We start from the raw sequence: 19,028 nt of genomic DNA on the forward strand, positions 1-19,028 counted from the left end.
ATTAAAAGTAAGAAATGTGCTCCAAAGTGAAAATGATGATGCTGTTGTGATGTTAATTACATCACAAGAGGACACATAAGCTAAAGAGATAATATTTCAAAGTCGTCTTATCAGCTAAACAAAATGCAAGGAGTTGCTGGGAAGTGTGTCACTAGAAATAAATGGCTGTATTATTATCAGTCTCTGAATGTGAATTCCTTATGGATCAAGTTCTTCAATATTCTGTCTATAAACATTCCCAAAATTGTGTACAATGAGTTAAGTAATCTTCCAAAAACTTTGGAAATTGCACGCCTTCTTTTCTAGAATGCCTAGCACCTTTTCCAAAGAGAAGGCAGCATTTTATGCCTTTTGTTTGTTTGTTTACAGTTCATAAAGGCAAAACACCAGTCTGCAAAGATGTCTAGGTGTTTAAATACCACCTTAATTACTCAGTACCACCTTTAGACCCTCAGTCCCACGCACCCAGCTGCTGCTCTCTGGCCTCAGAGCTAAGTCTATGGATACCTACATTTTTTAACTTTAAAAGGTCCCTTTTCATTCTCCTTTAAAGTAGGGGTCCAGATGTTCTGTGATGGAACATGTGCAGCTGTGAATAACCTGAGGCTGAGGTGGTTCTTGAGATGTCTATATAGAGGCAGCAAGTGCAGAGCTAGTTTCTCAGAGGAAGCAGCTAGTAGATACTGGAACTCTTTGGGGGAGGTAAATTGCACTATTGAATGTTCTATTGGAAAAAAGCAACTTACTCTGTGATTATTTTACAGACTCCGTATTTGAAGCACAGTGAATTACCCTGTGCTGAGCTCCACATTCTGGTAGCTGGATTCAATGTCTGTATATACCTGTACCAGGCGTATTCTGATCCCGGATCACACATACCAGGCTTCTCATTTAATGGAGACTACAGATCCTACTACAGGCCTACATAAGTGTTACTATGTTCAGAATTGCAGAGCTGTATTTCATTTTGAGAATCCAGCCCCTGGTGACCTGCAAAGGACCACACTTCAACAAAATTCCAAGACCACTTGTGTATCTTGACCCTTTATCTAGCTGCCAAGCCACTTTGTTTCCCAGGGTATCAGACACATAGCTAAAGATGTCCTACCTTTGTAAGCCTACTTGCTGTGAAAAGCCCAGCTGTCATCTTATCTGACCACTGTGCACTAAGAACAGCTGCTCCAGCTAGTAAGCATTGCTTATTTGCTGTGTCCTGATTTGCTTTGTTATGAGGTGCTAACAGTAACTATTTAAAATCTCCTGACCCAGTGTCCCAAGTGATTAATACAGAAACTGTCCAGCTAAGTCTCTGTGGAAAGTTCATTAGAACTTTCTTTTCAAGGGTCACAAACATTGATGGATTAAATCACACAAAAAGCAATGTTAACAAAAGAAAATTTTCCTGAACAACAATGAAGTTTGTATGCAAAAATCTGTACTTTAATATGGGCTAACTGTAGAATTAATTATGAAAAAATTGTTGCTATTATTACCACAGGTATTTATTATTATTGTAGCACCTTAAATATATAGTGTGCTTTATAAGCTTGGACAAGACAAGTTTCTTTCCTAGATGAGCTTACCATCTAGGTCAGACAAAGTACAGAAGGTAACAGTGAGTCAAGAGACATGACTATTTGAGGAGAGCTGGATTTACATGGGGGTTGGGAGGGAAGTCTACACTGGGATTTGGAAGAGAATCACATAGGAATTCAGAGACTGCTCAAAGCAGTAGCATATAGAAATATACTCAGTGTGCCTTCCCTATGTGTTCAGAGATTTCCAGGAAAAAATTCACCATGGAGGTACAGTAACACATACAGATCAGTCCACTTTACATCTCAAAATACATATCACATAAGAAAAAGTACTGAGAAACTGGCTATTAAAGGCATGACTATCAGGCTAACCAACAGGTACGCAGCTACTTCCCTCATGTCCCACTTCACTCTTGAAAAAAATCACTTGCATATAAAACTGTCACAACCTGGTTATTTGAAATATTGCCCTGCAGAATGAATGTTTGGAGCTGAAAAGAACACTTCTATACCCAGCAGTTTCTATCTGGCCATTCACGGGAATAGAGCAAGGAGCACAGGAAGGTAATAGTAACAGTTCTCCAACTCATTTCACTCCATTTCCTGAACTGGCTGCCTCAGTAGTATCCAGCTTACCAGTGAAACAACACAAGACTACATCTATACCTTGTGACAGCCCAGAGCGCAAGGACTGCTAAGACACAAATTTCAGGAGGGCAAATTAACTACTGTGATGAGATTTTTTTTTTTTATAGTCCAAACACTAAGCAACTGCTCCACAGATCTAGGCTACAGGTCTATTTTCATGTTATATATAACAAATGGATCAAGAACACATTGTGTGCATCTTTTTTTAAACATGAAATAGCATGATGATCATGTAATTAGTTGTATCTTTTCTGTGGATAAATATACCAACCCCACCTTCACCCATAGCTCAGCTAAGGAAAATACCTGGTCCTATAGCAAAGTAAAGCTAGAAATCTCCAGCATGTATCTTGCACATCAGAAAGCAGAAAACATGACAAGGCCAGTGAGAGTTGTTGTTATTGCAAATCAAAGTGCTTTCATTAGAATAACTAGTTTAGAATAAACTGACCACTTTCTGTACAGGAGTAAAATTCTTTCCAAGGCTGTGGGACTGCATGAAATTGTAAATAAAATATGAATGACCTCATTCTGTCTCTGCTGTGGTGAACTTTGTAGGCCTGAATTCCAAAGCACAATGGCAAGTTTCCAGCTACACCTAACCATTTCAGCAATCACAAACTGCAAAAGGATGTTTTAAGACTGCTCCTCTGGTTATCAAAAGTGCACCACTGAGTAATGAGATCGTCAACAGAAACTGACAAACCTTGCTTTGGAAAAAAGAATATCTTCACCAATATTAGTACTTTGTACAATAATCTATGAATAGTTCCTGCCCATACTTCTTGAGGCTTTTTGCATTTTCAATCTCAGACATTAAGAAAATAAAGTGAGGAACTTAGTGTTCAGTGCAATTGGCCACAATCCCTTGAAAAATTCCTGGGAATAGTCCTCATTTGTAATTTGCCAGTAGTTTCTCACCTTTAATATGCTAACAGTATGAATAATGATGCTAATTCAGATGCAAAACAGAAATATTTTGGTCCTTCTAATGAGAATACTTTTTGGCCACAAGACCAGTGGCTTTGGAAGTTTGTTAACTACTCTTCAATGTTTACTTTTGTAGCTATCTATTACTACAGCTATCCAGAATGCATTCCTGTTAGTCCTGGGTCAGTTATTCAAATAAAGGGCTGTAGTCTGGTGGATTCTTCTGCTGTCCACATGGCTCCAGTAGTAGCTCCCCACCTGAGGATGTGATGATTTCTTCCTAGAAAGATAAAACCAATTAAAATATCAAAGGTCTAAGCCTTTCCCGATCTTCTAAGAAAAGCAGCTGATAGCAATAAAGACCATCTCTCCACTGTAACTGGTAACCAGTTACGAATAAACCTTTGATAAAATAAATACAGACCAGCAAAGGGATCCTATCAACCATTCATTTTCTTCCTGCTTTATCTCATACTTATGCCAGTAGTAACTTGTGCTAGTATCAAACAGTGAAATCAAACAGCTGGTGTACAAAAAAGGTGGTGATTTGTACTACCTGTAAGTTGCTACGCTACTTAAAAAACAGCTACGGATGCCTATAAAGGATGTTCTGAAGGGTTAATTTAACAGACATATGCCAGTCCTACTATTCTACTTCCATAGTCATTGGGTTGAAAGAAGCTTCCCCAGGCAGACTGAACAAGAGCTCAATGTTGAGTGCTCACACACAACAGTAACAGCTTTCTGACTGACTACAGAGAGGTGAAAGATATTAACCTTGCTAGGGTAAAGACAGTCTTTACAAATAGCACCTATTCTCATTAATTAAATACCCACATGCCAAGTCTGTCATTCCAGTAATTGATTACCAAGATGAATACAAAAAAACTTACTGGAAAAGTAGAGAATTTGGTCTTTGCACTTATTCTTAGAGTAATGATAGTTCATTTTTATTTTTGTAGAACTTTAAGATTTATAAATGCACCAAATGAGCCAGAATCCAGAATTATATTGACTAAAATAGCAATCCTTCATCTGAAAGTTTAGATCCAAGTTATGGATCTATATATGGGCCTAACATTTTCAAAACTTATCTAATTTCTATTGAAATTCAATGGAAATTTGGTGCCTGATTTCCTCAGAACACACGCAGTCTCCCTGTCGTGGTCCCTTCCCAATCAGTACATCAGACTGAGAATAAGCTCAGAAAGTTACTACTCAAATTAAATGCTTTCGCAAAGGTTATGAGGAAGTAAATAAAAAGATTTAGCAATGATCTTGGATATGTTATTGCTGCTTTCCACACAGTATTTAAATGCAAATAGTAATAAGAGAAAATGCACACTCACACCCTCTTCTGTAAGAAGTTTGTTCTTCCAGCTAATGGTTACTGCCCCCTTGTATCTGTCAGCTGAGTTGCTTGAGTGACCTCTTCTTAATTTTTTTAAATCAAAATGAAGCGGTTTTAGATGAATAAGTCTAAGCAACTAAAATAGTAGTTATGCCAGTTATGCCAGCCCTGCTCATTTTGATCGAAAGTGAAAAGGACCCTCAAAGAGCAGTCCATGCAACTTTTGTGGTGGGGAAGCATACCTTTGCCAAAAATAGTGCTGAGGAAGCAGCAACTTTTCCAAACAATATAGCAATAGCTGCAAGAGACAGTGTGCCCATAGCGCAACCATTTATGTAAAGACTGCATAGTTGGTTGCCAGAAGGCTTTGGGACACTTGACAATGGACTTAACCAGAAAGGGCAGGCAGAAAATCTTCAAAGAAAACCATGTGAGAGACAGGATAAGAAGTCTCCTGAAGTGATTGCCAAAGAGAACAGTTTTAATATAGCTATTAAACTAGAGAGTTAAAAGAGAATTGTGTGGTGACATTAAAGGTGAACCAGTTTCTCTGATAGTCTTACTACAGTGGGAGCTATTAACTATTATCAGGGGACACCTAAGAAAACTTCTTTTTCTTTAAAAAAATGTCAGGAACTAAAAGACATTCTGCTTCTGACAAGTGCCCTTCTGCTGTCTGTAAATAGATGTGTTTCTAGCACAGTGATTGCCTAGGATGAGCTGTGATGAAAATATCGGAACATAGCTGGAGCAGAGATGGTTGGATTTGGTTGTCACCATCACCTCTCTCCAGGAGCACAGGGGATACTACTTCAGCCAGAGCTCCTACATCGAATGCCTGATAATCTGCATTTGAGGTGTTACATGTGTGCCTTTCTTTCCCTGACAAGGCCCTGGTTAGGCTCTTTCCAGTTGTACTGGGTCTAGCTGGGATAGAGTTAACTTTCTTCACAGCAGTCTGTATAGTGGTGTGTTTCGAATCTGTGGCTAAACTAGTGTTGATAACACACTAATGTTTTGGCTGTTGCTGATCAGTGCTTGCACAGCATCAAGGCTTTCTCTTTTTCCCACTCAGGACCTGCTGGCAGTAAGTAGGCTGGGAATAAGCAAGAAGTTGGGAGGGTACACAGCCCAGCTGGTTGACCCAAACTGGCCAAAAGGATATTCTGTACTATATGTCATGCTCAGCAATAAAAACTGTGATAGAGAAAGAAAGGTGTGGGGGGTGGTTGGCTTCCAAGGTAGCCACTGAGAGAGAATTTCACCAAATTAGGGGAGGAGGGTTTTTTTGGTCAAACGTGACACCTACTATCCTCCCATGTGGAAATGTAATTTGTGGAAATATAACGTCATAGGGATCTCTGTGGGGACACTAAGGCAACACTGAAGAGATGTTGCAAACTAGCTGAAATAAAAGAAAGATTTAAAAGAAAAGGGAAATTAGAGGAAAAATAATGTCTGCATAGTGTTTCTGAGACTGAATACTGAAAAAAATAAAAGCTTTGAAGAAGAGGAGGAGCAAAAAATTAATAGAATTCGTTTGAGACAAGAGTGAGAAAAGGATGAAAAAAGGAAAGGGAACTAGAAAAGAGAGGATGAAGAGAAATTGTAAGCGTGGCTAAGAAAAAAGCAGAATTAAAACTGATGAAGATGGGGAAGAGATGCAAGATGATGAAAACAACCTATGCTATCAGAAACAGTGCTACTGCTTAGTCATAGTCTGGCAACAAGAAACACAAGTTAGAGGCAAAGTAATTCAAACCCATCTAAAGTCAAAGATGAATAGTAAATTAGACTTGTAGCATTGTTTTGGACAATAAGAAATGACCCTTAGCACATCCCTAAAACAGAACCCCTCCATGTTCCCTTCTTTACTGCAGGGCCCCACTCTTTTGCTTTTGCATGTTACAACCCTCACATTGAAGGTCGAAAAATGCTGAAATTTCATTGTAAGACCTTTCTATGGTATTTCCAATTCAATTTTGCACAGCAAAGAAGCTCAAAAAGTGTTAGCTCTGTCAGCCCTTATCAGTCTATTTTTAGCCCAGAAGAGCAGGCATTGCATAAGAATCTGCTTAGAAGGGGACACAAATACATGCTGAAGCATTTGAAAGAAGGGGAAAAGCCTTCTGATTCACTGCAACAAAAGACACAAGCTATAAATGTTACAGCTAGGCTTAGTGTAAAATATATGCATATATTCTGTTCCCCACTATGGTTACTACTACTTTCCACTGTGGTTTCAAATTACACAGTTTCTCTTTAAATTATTAATCCATTCCACTCAGTTATTGATCTCTACCTAGCAAGTGTTACCTTGTGAAAATCAATAAGATCTGTCAGTGTTGCATGTCGGTTTGGATCTACCCCCAAGAAGCTGTAGAAATCCCCCGAAGCATCAACCAGGAAGTGTTTGAACCCACTTTGCTGGCGATAAGACAATGCATAGCCCCAGATTTTCTCACTGACTCGCACCAGGAAGGTTCCTTCAGATTTATTCATCAACAACTCTTCTGCCTCCTGGCGGCTGATAATACCTGGCAAGAAAAAAAAACTATGGTTATGCAGATAATGGGTCTGTCACAGTAAATCAAAGGCAAAAAATACAGAGCAGAAGTGAAATTAAAATGGCATAACTTGTCAAGATTGAAATGTTTATAGGAGGAGTTAGAGCTATGGAGACAACATTTATGCTATTTGCTTCTGAAGGATAGCTGTAAGAGTTTTGATGGAGTCTGGTGGGATATGCTTTTTAATTATCTGATTACGAATTGCTTTTTCCCATCATTACTGCTTTTTCAAAGGAAGTGACCAAACACAACTGGCCTATCAGACCAGAGAATTCTGTACAAGTGATCATTAGCAGACTAGCATGGTTTGGCATCGCAATTTGAATTTGCAATACATTGCTGATATTTGCAATTGTATCACAGTATTTCTGATTGTGTTGCCTTACAACTGTTTTATAGGTCCTAAAGAAGGAACATAAAGAAAGTGCCAGGAGAAAAAGCATTTGCCTGCATTTGTACATTCATACACACACATCCATAGATGCATATAGATAAGTTGGAGCACAAAGAAATCAAAACCTGCAGCTAACAGAGCTGCTAACAGAGATGGGTATGTTAGATTACTTATTCACAGGCTTGCATTTCTAGGGAACATTGTCACAGAGGAAAACAAGAAACAAAGATCATAGTCCTTTCCTTCTGGGACCTTTCAGGCTTAATATCAGAGTAATAGTCTCCTCTAGTTAAAAACTGTAGTCATGAGCTAACCAGAGTACCAACACAAAGAAAAGATCGAATATTGTATTTGTTGATCAGAAGTGAGCTCGTCTTTACAATTCATAATGAACAATAATGAGTTATGCACCTTGCTCTGGGACAAGAGATTACAAAATTAGTTGGGGCTTTTGTAGTACATAACTATCATCCTGTGGTCATTTTCTCTGTGAGGCAACTTACCTCTCTGGACAAACTCAATCAGGGAACAAACTCTCCCCTATATCCTGGTCACCAAACAGTTGTTTTATAGGTGAATTCATTCCTTTGCTGCATGACAAATGTATTTGTCAGGGCAAAAGAAGGATCACAAATTCAGATTTTCAGAATAAGCAGGGGTAAAAGTTTAACAGGAGTAGAGCTTTCAAGAACTTTCCCATTTTATTCTTCTGTGTTGGAAAAATCTTCAACTTTCTTTTTCTTTCTGATCCTAGGACACAACAGGTTGTGGTACTTCTGCTTGCAAACAGGGTATAACAGATAAAGCCTAATCTGATCACACACCACGTAAAAGGTGTGATCAGAATTGCACCCAGCACTGAACCAGGTCTTACCATCCATCTAGAGAGCCTGGTTCCAATTTGTCTGGTGGGCCTAGAGGACAGTAAGCTCATGTCTCATAATTATCTGTGAAATACCAGATGCTCACTTCAATTAGGAACAGATGTTGAATTAGGCCATCCTGAATGTGAACACAGCACAAATGTCAATAAATAATATATGTACATGTTCCAAAGTTACTCTCTGTAAAACTAAACTTACTCAAAACAATACATGTAATATTTAATGGAACTGCTTGTCATCGTAGAATCCTACATGTGTCCTACTGAGAATTCCATGGAGTCCGAGTGCTGAAAAGCCACATTGTTTTAGTGTAATAATAACCATAGCCCAGGGATTACCAATTCATACAAAGAAGGACCTCCCCGAAAGACCAAATTTTGGGATGCTCTAATTAAACCAGCCCACAAGGAAAATTATGCCTCTGGGAGACATAGGAAGGGACTGAGTAGATCTGGGTCCTAAAAGCAAGCACTGGGTGATTTTAGGAAAGATAGAAAAACATCTCCTTTTCTCAGTTTTTTTCTACTTTGAGACAATGAATTTCTTTTACAGTTTTACTTGGTGCAATGATGAACACGACAAGGGCTCAATCTCAGTGGGGCTCAGAGATCTCCACTGAAATATCCTCAGTACTGAGGAGAAACATACACATACATACTCTGCTGAATGATGTACAGTTCTCTTTTCTGGAGGATATTGCATCATCTTTGCACCAGACATGCAAAACAGGCAGTAAGCATGGAAATATATGCATTTGTTTAGAAACAGCATGCAACTGCTCAGCCAACAGTGTCAATTGCTGCACTTTGCAAAACTAAAAACAGTTTTATTGGAAGTATTCCAAGATGAATTGTTAAAAAGTCTTGAACTCTGTTCAAATGAAAAGATAGTACTAACATGAATCCATATGGTACATCATATTATGTGAAGCTGTATCACTAGATCCCAATACCAGGTGCCACATGCCAAGAATTACACAAAAATTGATTCTGAAATCACACTATTTGTTAATTCAGTCTTCTCTCAAATTGCCCTAATTTAAATATACAATGAAAGCTTTTATTAGTGATTATGATGCCAACTTCCTTGACAAATCTCTGCTAGAAATACATGTACATGAGCCACACAAACAAGCTCACAGCATTCAGTAATAGAGGAAGGGATAAACAGTTCCATCAGCAGCAAATACTATATTAATTCCAACAATCAATATTTATACTGTAATTCTAGATTGAAACCATGCTGGTAACTTTTGGGATAGGAACTGGGTGCTGTTACAATTACCCCTTCTCTAAGCAGTGTCAGAACTGTTATGCAGGCCTGCTAGGGAATGAGGTGGCCTAGACAATTTAGCACCTATAAAAATAGAGGGTTTGTAAAAAAAGAGAGTTGTAAAAAAAGACGGTTTGTATTATATGGTGAACATTATTCTTAGGGTATGTCTAAGGTTTCAATGACCATCACTATCAGGCATATAATATGAAATTCATTTAACATCGATTAGTTTAATGCTAAACAATCTGTTCACCTGCTCTCAACTCCCACCAGTAGAGCTAAAACACTGCAGGCTTCCACATGATGTTATCTTCTTTGCCAGACCTTATTTTTGTTCTGGGCGCTTTATAACATTGAGTAGGTGAGAAATGCTACATTGCTCACGGCCAAGTTCTTTTTTGTTTTCATTCTCTTTTCTGTTAAAGATGGTGTAATAAATTATCAGCCAGCTGCTTTCTTCCTTTTTTCTCTCCTGATTCTGTTAACAGCTCATGAGAAACCATCTCTGCCCACCACCTCCTCCCTGTCTCTGCCTCCCAGTTATTTTATTTTTCTCTGGTTCAGTTCTTCAGTGGGTGGTGTTTGCAGCAATGAAAGTCTCCCTCCACCCTTTAAAAAACATTATACTGTTCTCAAGACAACTAGAAAAAGAGTAGCACTGCTCGCTCCTGAGACAGCTGTAGAGAAATACACAACATCTGTGAAACCCCTACATGAACATTTAAAATTGTTTGAACTGAAGTCAAGAAACTTTGGTTTCCCAAGGCTCTGGTGAGAGGTTTAGAATCACTGATGCTCTTACTTGTGCTAGTTAGGATATTAATTGGAAATACTATCTGGAAGAGAAACCACTGATGCTTTGAAAGGTAATTCTCCCCTCTCTTTAATTCTCGCTAATCTCTTAAAAAAAAAGGCAACAACTTCACTTGCTGTAAACCAACACTGTGTCAAAAGCAGTAATCTTTTCACATAAGCACCAGTTTGCAAATCAGTCATTTAAATAAATACCTCACAATTAATCTATCATCAGTATCATTTAATTCATTGTGTGTCCAAATACACAATAGTGTATTTGGACAGCTATTAGCTACCCCACTGAAACTCACTTACATCTTTTACCTGTCATGCCAAATAATTTCTCTCAGAGTATACAAACTGCTGTTGTCCATAACAAACTGTAAAAGACCAGTAGGGTTTTGACTGGGAGAGGATCAAAGGTGTAACTAACTCCTCTTGAAAGCAGGGAAACACTATCAGCTGGCTTGAGTTTTAGCCCCCTGCCCCCCAGATTCACTTCATGCATCTATCATGTTACATGTATCTACCTGTCCACCTTAAACATTCTAGTTTTGCAATGCTTATACATATTAACATTTTTGATTCTTAGCAAGAGAATAACGTTTTGGATGACAGTTATTTCAAATTATAGGGCATTCATCACCAACTGACATGTTCCTAATTAACAGCTTCATTTTTAAATACAGCGCCTGTAATGAAAATTTGTAGATGATAGGCAAGTCTTAACATTTTTGTTGTAATTATGTTCTTTTTACTGCCACCAATCTTCCAAAAAGGAAAAAGAACACCCTAACATTTAGAGTATATTAAGCTCACGTGGGAACTGGAGAGTCCGTTATGAATTTAGTGGGCACAGCTAAGAAATCTTGATGCTGCCTTCCAAGTTTACGGCAGCCTCAATAGCAGAAAATGCTATTCTGAAATATTATGCAATGACACTTCAGCTTCCCACTCCTCTCTCAGCATTATCCTACATACATCCTTGAGTGAAACTCAGGAGATGAAATACATAAATATTTGCTAAGAGAATGCCATAACAAGCATGAATGCAAACTAGAAAAGCTGATAAACTTTGCCAACAAGGCAAGACTATATACTAGAAGTCTAAAATTAGTTTTTTGATTATACAGATAAAGTTACATCATGTCCATTGCTGTAATCTACCAGTGGTCTAATGTACCACGTGTAATAACAATGTCAATATATTAAGATAATTTGGCCTTTAATGATCAAGATATTTTTAATATGCATATGTGCATTTATATATGCCAAGAGGTCGACTAAGATTAGAGGGACAGCAGGTACAAACACTGCCCAGAAGCGTTCATTTACCCTTCTGCAATAGAAGCTATTTGCTTAGCTGATGTTCTCTCTTTTCATATTTTTTCATTAGCTTGATCTCAAACACTCTAGTGCATGAGGTTTTACTCACAGAGAAAAAGCGTCACAAATACTGGCATGAATAAATATTAATGAGAGCATTCATGCCAACAGTGCTTTCGTGACCATTATGAAAAGCCTTCTATTTCATGCAAAATTGATTTGTTGAACAATTATGAATATTCACAAGTAATCAATGAAGAGGAAAGAGACTCATCCTGCTTATACAACTTAAGACATCTAACCAGGGAAGTGTGTGATTTAGGTTACCAATCAAAATTAGGAGCAGGATCCAAAACACAGAGAAGCCAATACCAGTATCTCTTTTGTTTTCAATGGGATTAGATCAAAGCCCATATGAATACAAATATTCCTGGCAATCATTACATGAATAATTCACATGTTAAGGTCATACAGACTCATTACACCTAGAGCAAGTGTAAACAATAAAGAAATGAGTAAACACAAGGAATTATGAGGAATTAGCAGGTAACTCCCAAATAATGTAAAGGACTTTATTTTTCTAATTACACAGGCAGATCTAAACAGTAATTTGAAAGATAGTGATAAAATGGCACAAGGGTTAGAAGGATCAGTTTGCAAAGCACCAGCCAATCCCTTCCATTTTTTGGAACTCAAAAACTGAAATAGACAGACATATTATTGTAACTATACCATTTGGAATAAAATGTTTCCCAAAGGGAAATAAATAAGCGAATTTTCCAAAAACTTCCAAATAAATTTCTTCTCTCTTAGACTTAATTTGAGAGACAAAAGCTGGATTGCACCTCACCTTGCAAAAAAAGCTGAAAAAAATTTCAGAACAAACCCCTATAAAAGCCTAAAAATAAATTTGTATAGAACAGATTTTAGGGTCTTGGGTATTTTTAATTAAAACAGAAAAGTTCTGGTTTGAGGAGAGGAAAATACGTCATAGTTTTTTCTGCCTACATTATTATAATAATGAAAATCATGTAGTTGGAAGTAAAGACCCAACCTACTTGGGACCAAAATATGAATAAAGGTAATCAGTTTTGAAGGAAATAATCAGAAAAGTAAACAGAAATTCAGAAGGAATTAATCCAACTGCAGCCAGTGTGGTTTAGGAAGAACTGACAGCCTGTGTTAGCATGCCAGCATTAACATAAAGCACTGTCAGGAAGTGCAAGAACAGCTTATTAGAACACTAGTCTATGAACCTAATGGAGGCAGTCATAGATTTCAGAGCCCACAGCAAAGGAAGATATACACGAGGAACAAACACAAGCTAAGATGAAAACTCAAGCTGGGGGACTAAGGTTTAGAATAAATCTGACCTTTTTTAGATGCCATAATAAGGTGGGACAGTAAAGGCTTGAAACAAATGTTCGAATGCATGACACTAGCAACCAGCTCTGGTCTAAGAGAAAGTGAAAAATCCAGCTCCTTCAACCACTCAGAAAGATCAAAAGCATAAAAGCAGAGAAGACGAAGTGATTGCTTCCCTGCAGTGCAAGAACTAGAGCAGCTATAGTTTATGCTCTCAGGGAAAAGCAGTCTTTACATCACTCAAAGCAATAGTTTCCTCAGGTTGACTTTTCCAATTCTCTCCCACAGGTGCAAGTCTATATATGGACTCTTAAGCTGACTGAACATACTTATGGTTGTTCATTGGGAAGGACACTATTAATCTACAAAACTATGATGTCTAGACTGAATACTTTATGTTATCCTTGAGACTACTGATGTCACGTATAATTTAAAGAGCACTGTTATCAGTTATGGTGGTTTATGGACTGATCTGCAGCTGAAATAGCCAAAGGTTAATGTATATATTTAGGTCATACCTTGTAATTTCTCCGGCATTTACAGCAGGAGTAGCATGCACAATTAAATACATGCACAAATATTTGCAGCAATAGGATCTTACAATGTGCCACTCTATTAAAAACGTTTCATCCTCTCCTTCTCCTTCCTTTTAGTCACAATACTTTTTGGGGTAGTGCAACAAAACAAATAGTGAAAGAAGAGATCAACAGTATTGTGTGAGAAAAGCTATGGCTGAGAGATAACAATAGCTCTGCCTCTGTTATTTCAGAATAGAAGCAATAAAGACCGAAAAGCAAAGCAAGGGAGTAAATCAAAGACGGCCGGTAATAGAAACAAAGCTGTTGAAGCTATTCACCATCTGCTGTTAATGCAGGATGAACTCACATGGGACTAGATCTTCAAAAGAGGTCTGTTCCCATTTAGGCATCAAAATAAATGGCCAGGTTTAAAAAAAAAAAAAGACAAAAACCAACCAACCAACCAAAAAAACCAGTACAATAACTGGTTTGGGATTAGTTTGTTTTGTTGTTGGTTTGGTTTTGTTTTTTTTTTTTTCCAAAACCTGGCCACAAGTGTCATGGCAAGAGCCCAAGAGCCATGGGGTGCTGAGTTCCTACAAAATGCTTTTGCTACTTAGAGCTGGTAAGAATGCAGATATTTCATGCTGTGCTGCATGTTGGCAATCTGATTTAAGTCCTAGTAAATAGCACAGTATCCATAAATGTTACTAAGTAAGGGGCTATAGACCTCTGTGCTGATAATAGAGAAAAGGTGTGCAATAGGTCACAAAAAGCAAAACCTAAAATATGAGCAAATAAAGTGAAACCTTCCTGTCTGCATAGAACTGCAATGGGAGGCAAAGCTGGGATGTATTTAGAAATCAACAGGTAAAATACACATTTGAAATTCACTGGCCATGTCACAGATAGGTTATCTGAGTACTCCGTGGTCAGTATGGGGCTGGCCTCCTCTCTCAGCTACATAGGCAAAGTGAAGTGACAGTGGTTAGGGAGCCTCTGGAGAAACCTTGCTTTGTTCCATATTCACCACCTTTTCTTCTGTGCAAGCACAGGAGCAACGCATGCAGTAACATACCTAAGATAGAGATAAATCTGTGCTGTTGAAAGGTGAGCAGGAGTCCATTACCCATTCTTCACCATTCCTCTCCTTTGTAACCATGCTGGTACATTTAAGATATACGCAGAATTGGGAAACACCACATCAGTGAATCTCAGCTACCTCCCCAGTGGGCCTTGCTCAGTATGGAAAGTATGCTCTGGGCTACCTACAGACATGTATAGAAAACCAAGGCCCAGAGGAATAATGTTTTTCTGATGGCAAGAGATTCCTTCAGGCAAGGATAAGGCATATTGATAATGCACCATGCCCTAAACAAGCTCTCCTTGAAGACTTACATGGTACATAGGACTGTCTTGAGCCTCTATACACAGGAAGGAAAAGTATCATATGTAAAAATATATAGGCCTGTTTTGCTGTTTTTTTTCCTTTTTTTTTTTTTTTTTAACTAATATGGACTCATCTTTCTGTTCTGTCAGGATAAAGCAGTTCTTAGAATAAAGAAAACTCAGACCTCAGAAGCCTTCTTAATTCCCTAAGGTTGAGATTCCTTAAAGCAATTAAAGACCTACTGAAATTCTGAAGGAAATGGGTGCCTTACTCCCCTGGGAATCTTTGAAAATCCTATCTAAACATGTAATGCAGTTATAATGGATATTTTTCTTCAGGTTTACAGAAAATCAGATGTACTACATCCATTGTTGCCAGTGTGGCTCACAGTTAATTCCCTATGCACTCTGCAGAAAATATACCCCTTAATTGTCTCCTTTAAAGATCATTCTATATCCAAACTATCAAATACTGTAAAACCCTTTATACTCACTGTCAAAATATTTACACCATATTCACTAACAAGCATTGCAGCAAGTTAAAGATATGCATTTGCATTACTTGTCTGAATACACCACCAGTATAATAGAGCTATAATTTTTTCTGTTAATGTCTCCTCAAAGCATCGTGTTGGTTTCTTTCTTTCCTTCCTTTCAGATAAGCCTATAGAATGCATTAGCCAGGAGGAAAACAAAGATTTCAAACTCTCTCTTCTCTTTGTACATTATTAATTGTCACCTATTAGAGGAGAAAAGGTAGCACAAAAGACCTTTAACCTTTTATCTCATATATATATTTCTTGGTTTTTTTCTTTAGAGATGGGCTTTCTGACCTGAAATCCCCGCATTAAACCTCTGCTATTACCCTTTAATTTTTGTGAGTTTTCTCTTCTCATCTGAACAGCTTCTGAAAAGAAGCTCATTTACAAAAATGGAACAGTTAACCATTCCATTTTCAGTGTTTTCTCAAACTACATTCTCTGTGTGTAGTTTACTATCTATGATGAGTAAATTGACAGAAACTTAGGGGCAAGAATATTTAATTTTGTATTATTTTCACTGACTAAAGTTGGAAGCTTCTATGTTCTAGTAAAGTCAATGGAAGATCAACAACAGGGAGGTTCCAAGCACCTAAACAGGATGCCTGACATAAACAGTACAAATATTCTTGATAATGATGAATTTTCTTTGCTGATAGGATGACTGGAAAATAAGAAAGTGTTGGGTTGGGTTTTTTTTAAAAAAAAAAACAGTAAATACTTCCAAGCCTATATAAGCATCCTAGATGCTGTTACAGATAAGATGACATTTCCTGCAAAGAGCATGGAAAATAAGCATATTCATGAGGATGTCTAGAAACTCCAAATAAGAAACAAACATGCTTCAAGAAAATATCAGTACACTAATCCAAATAGGGAACTTTGTTACAAATATTATTCCTGTGTTTACCTCCTTACAATACAGATGGGATTGAATTTTTATTTCTATTATGTGTGAAAAAGATAGACAACTATACAGACTCTATCAACAAACTTTTGTGATAGATGTGCGATGTGGCACATGCAAAGTAGATATTAAGACCTTAGTGTATCTTCTGAAACATTAAAATTTGCTTTATCAGTAAAGCACACAGAAATACCTCACTAGAGCAGCCTGACAGGGCTAGAAATAGTACTGTGGTGTAATACAAAAACACTGTAGAGCAAAGAAGCTGATTTAAGCTCTGATCCTGGTCCAGCAAAGAGAAACACATCTGTTCTTGTACAGCAGTCACTGATACTGTGTTTTCTGTGAAAAATGAAAAGCATGGCAGATTTTTAGAAGGTTAATGGCCAGTATTCACCATCCTTTCTCCAGGCAGACAAAATATTTGCATTCATTCGGTCTTGGTCTTGCAAGCAACACAGGGAAAAGAAAGGGAAATTCTAGCTTGTGGGCATCATTTGCAAGCACTTCTTATCCACTTCACTTGTTTACATTACTCACCTTGTTACTTCTCATTTAAATCCTCAAATTTTGCTGAATTTGAAAATGAGAGAGAAAATCTTCTGGTATGCAAATGAGATCTAAATCAAGGAAAAAGATGAGAAACCTGATCTGTGAGAGGAGAAGATGAGAGAGCAAAAGCCCTCCTGGGATCTATTTATGTTCTCATAACTCCAGCCATCATAAGTCCTTGTTCCTCCTAAATACTTCTGAGGGCAGCATGGACATGAAAAAACATGGAAGACTGAACTTTTACCAAACCAATTGCACAAAACAAAATGAAGCCTACAGTGACATTTTTGCTTGCTTTAGATTTCTGTAAAATGGCAAAGTAGAAGAATTAGTTAAAGGTAGTCTCTTTGTAGTCCCTTCCTGGCTTTGTACAACCTACTCTGAGGCAACACTGCTAGATGACACTCCAGGGGGAACACATGGACCGAAGACAAGAATAGCGCATGGAATAGCACTACTACTAAATAGCCTTGGCTGGGATGACATTCCTGCAGAGACATGGTTTCAAAGAGCCCATTACTGGCTGATGGATAGCTGCTGAAGGAGAGTTGGGAGGTACAGTTCTGAACACACAGAAACTGAGAAATGTTTGTGAGGTTGGGGGGAATTCTTCTTGAATCAAAGGCTTGAAGAAATATTCGTATAAAAGTATAAATTATTTGCAATTCAAAATCATCAGTTGCTGAACACTTCAGATGCTGAAGGCATTAGAATCAGAATTGAGTGCAAGTTTATTGATTTGCCATGAAAGCTGCATTTGGAACTTAAAACTCTACACACCTGCTCACTTAGTGTGTGTAAATGTTACCATTTCCCACTTTCTGCAAGTGGAAGACGAGTACGAAAAATTGCAAGCGTTAAAACTACTGTCAGTCTCAGAGAGCACTTTTGAAAAAAACATGTCTCATCACATTTTTATCAGCTTGCCACTTCTCCTGTCACTGAATTAGATATGTACATTTAACCACCAAGATTTTCTTTGAAAACAAGTGCCAGAAGAAATACTTGTACTTGCAAATCAACAGGTGTTTAATCTCAACAAGACAGACAAGTAAAGCACAAAACTTCTACCTAGAAGGATAAACTATGCAATCCTTTAAAACAGCATGTGTATTCATACATATTTTTCCTAGCTCCGAAATAAGCATTATTGACTGGAGTGTGGAATACTTTATAAAACATGTAATTCCATAAGCACTATTTAAAAAATTAAATGCTAAAAATTATACAATAGATTCATTTTGGCACCAGGTTCTGCTTCTGTACTACACATCTTAATATATTGATGTTTCTTAAGGAGTAAGATGTTTCTTTCTGTTCTCAAATAATTTTTATATAAGAAAACCACAATATGCTAAAACCAATTATATATGGTTTCACTTATAGTCTTACAGTATTGATATGTAAAACATTTTTGGTGCTTCTGAATTGTGAATACATGGATGCTCAGGCAAACAATCATTTATGTTTCCAAATGCAGACTGGATCTTTCGTGTAACCAGCCCCTCTTCTAAAAACGTGGCCACACTTAAGGATGTATAGAACAGAGAGCAATAATGCACGTTCATTAAAAAAGTCCGTTGTGGCTACCCCACCATTTGCATGCTCTATCATGAATATGCCACTTCTAGAGGAAAACAGGGGATTTAATTCAGTGCCCATGAAATTCTTAATGTCTAGGCTGTGACTATGACATTATACTGAATAAACGATATAATAAATCAACATAAACTCTAGCAGAACAGTTAGGGCCTGATTTGCATTTGCCTCGTATGTTTGCAGTCATTTATTCTGGGGTGGTCTTGTGACCCATTATACCCATTTTTCCATCATGTAATTGAGTAAAGAAAATACAGAGAGATTAAAAAATCAGGCCCTTGTCCACACAGACTGGACTGAGACAACCAGCTGCCAAAAAGCTTTCTAATAATAACAGTAATAAATTACTGAGAATTGTAATATGCTATGATTTCATTTTAAATGGAATAAGTAAGACACCAACACTAACTCCTAGTGCAGTTTTCCTCTGCCCCTATTGCCATAGCTG

General features: G+C 37.6%; 1 protein-coding gene across 1 annotated transcript in view; it reads right to left on the reverse strand.

Annotated features, from left to right (window-relative positions):
- Positions 1-798: 798 nt before the first annotated feature.
- SH2D4B (SH2 domain containing 4B) overlaps positions 799-19,028 on the reverse strand; it is a 71,403-nt gene continuing 53,173 nt past the window's right edge. Inside the window, exons 7-8 of the mRNA XM_052800089.1 lie at positions 6,784-7,004; positions 799-3,396 (exon numbers count right to left, since the gene is read on the reverse strand). Of these exons, the coding sequence (XP_052656049.1) occupies positions 3,304-3,396; positions 6,784-7,004 (314 nt within the window). The 3' untranslated portion in view covers positions 799-3,303. The remainder of the gene's footprint in view (positions 3,397-6,783; positions 7,005-19,028) is intronic.

Source organism: Harpia harpyja, chromosome 10 (assembly GCF_026419915.1).
Source record: "Harpia harpyja isolate bHarHar1 chromosome 10, bHarHar1 primary haplotype, whole genome shotgun sequence".
Taxonomy (NCBI): Eukaryota; Metazoa; Chordata; class Aves; order Accipitriformes; family Accipitridae; genus Harpia; species Harpia harpyja.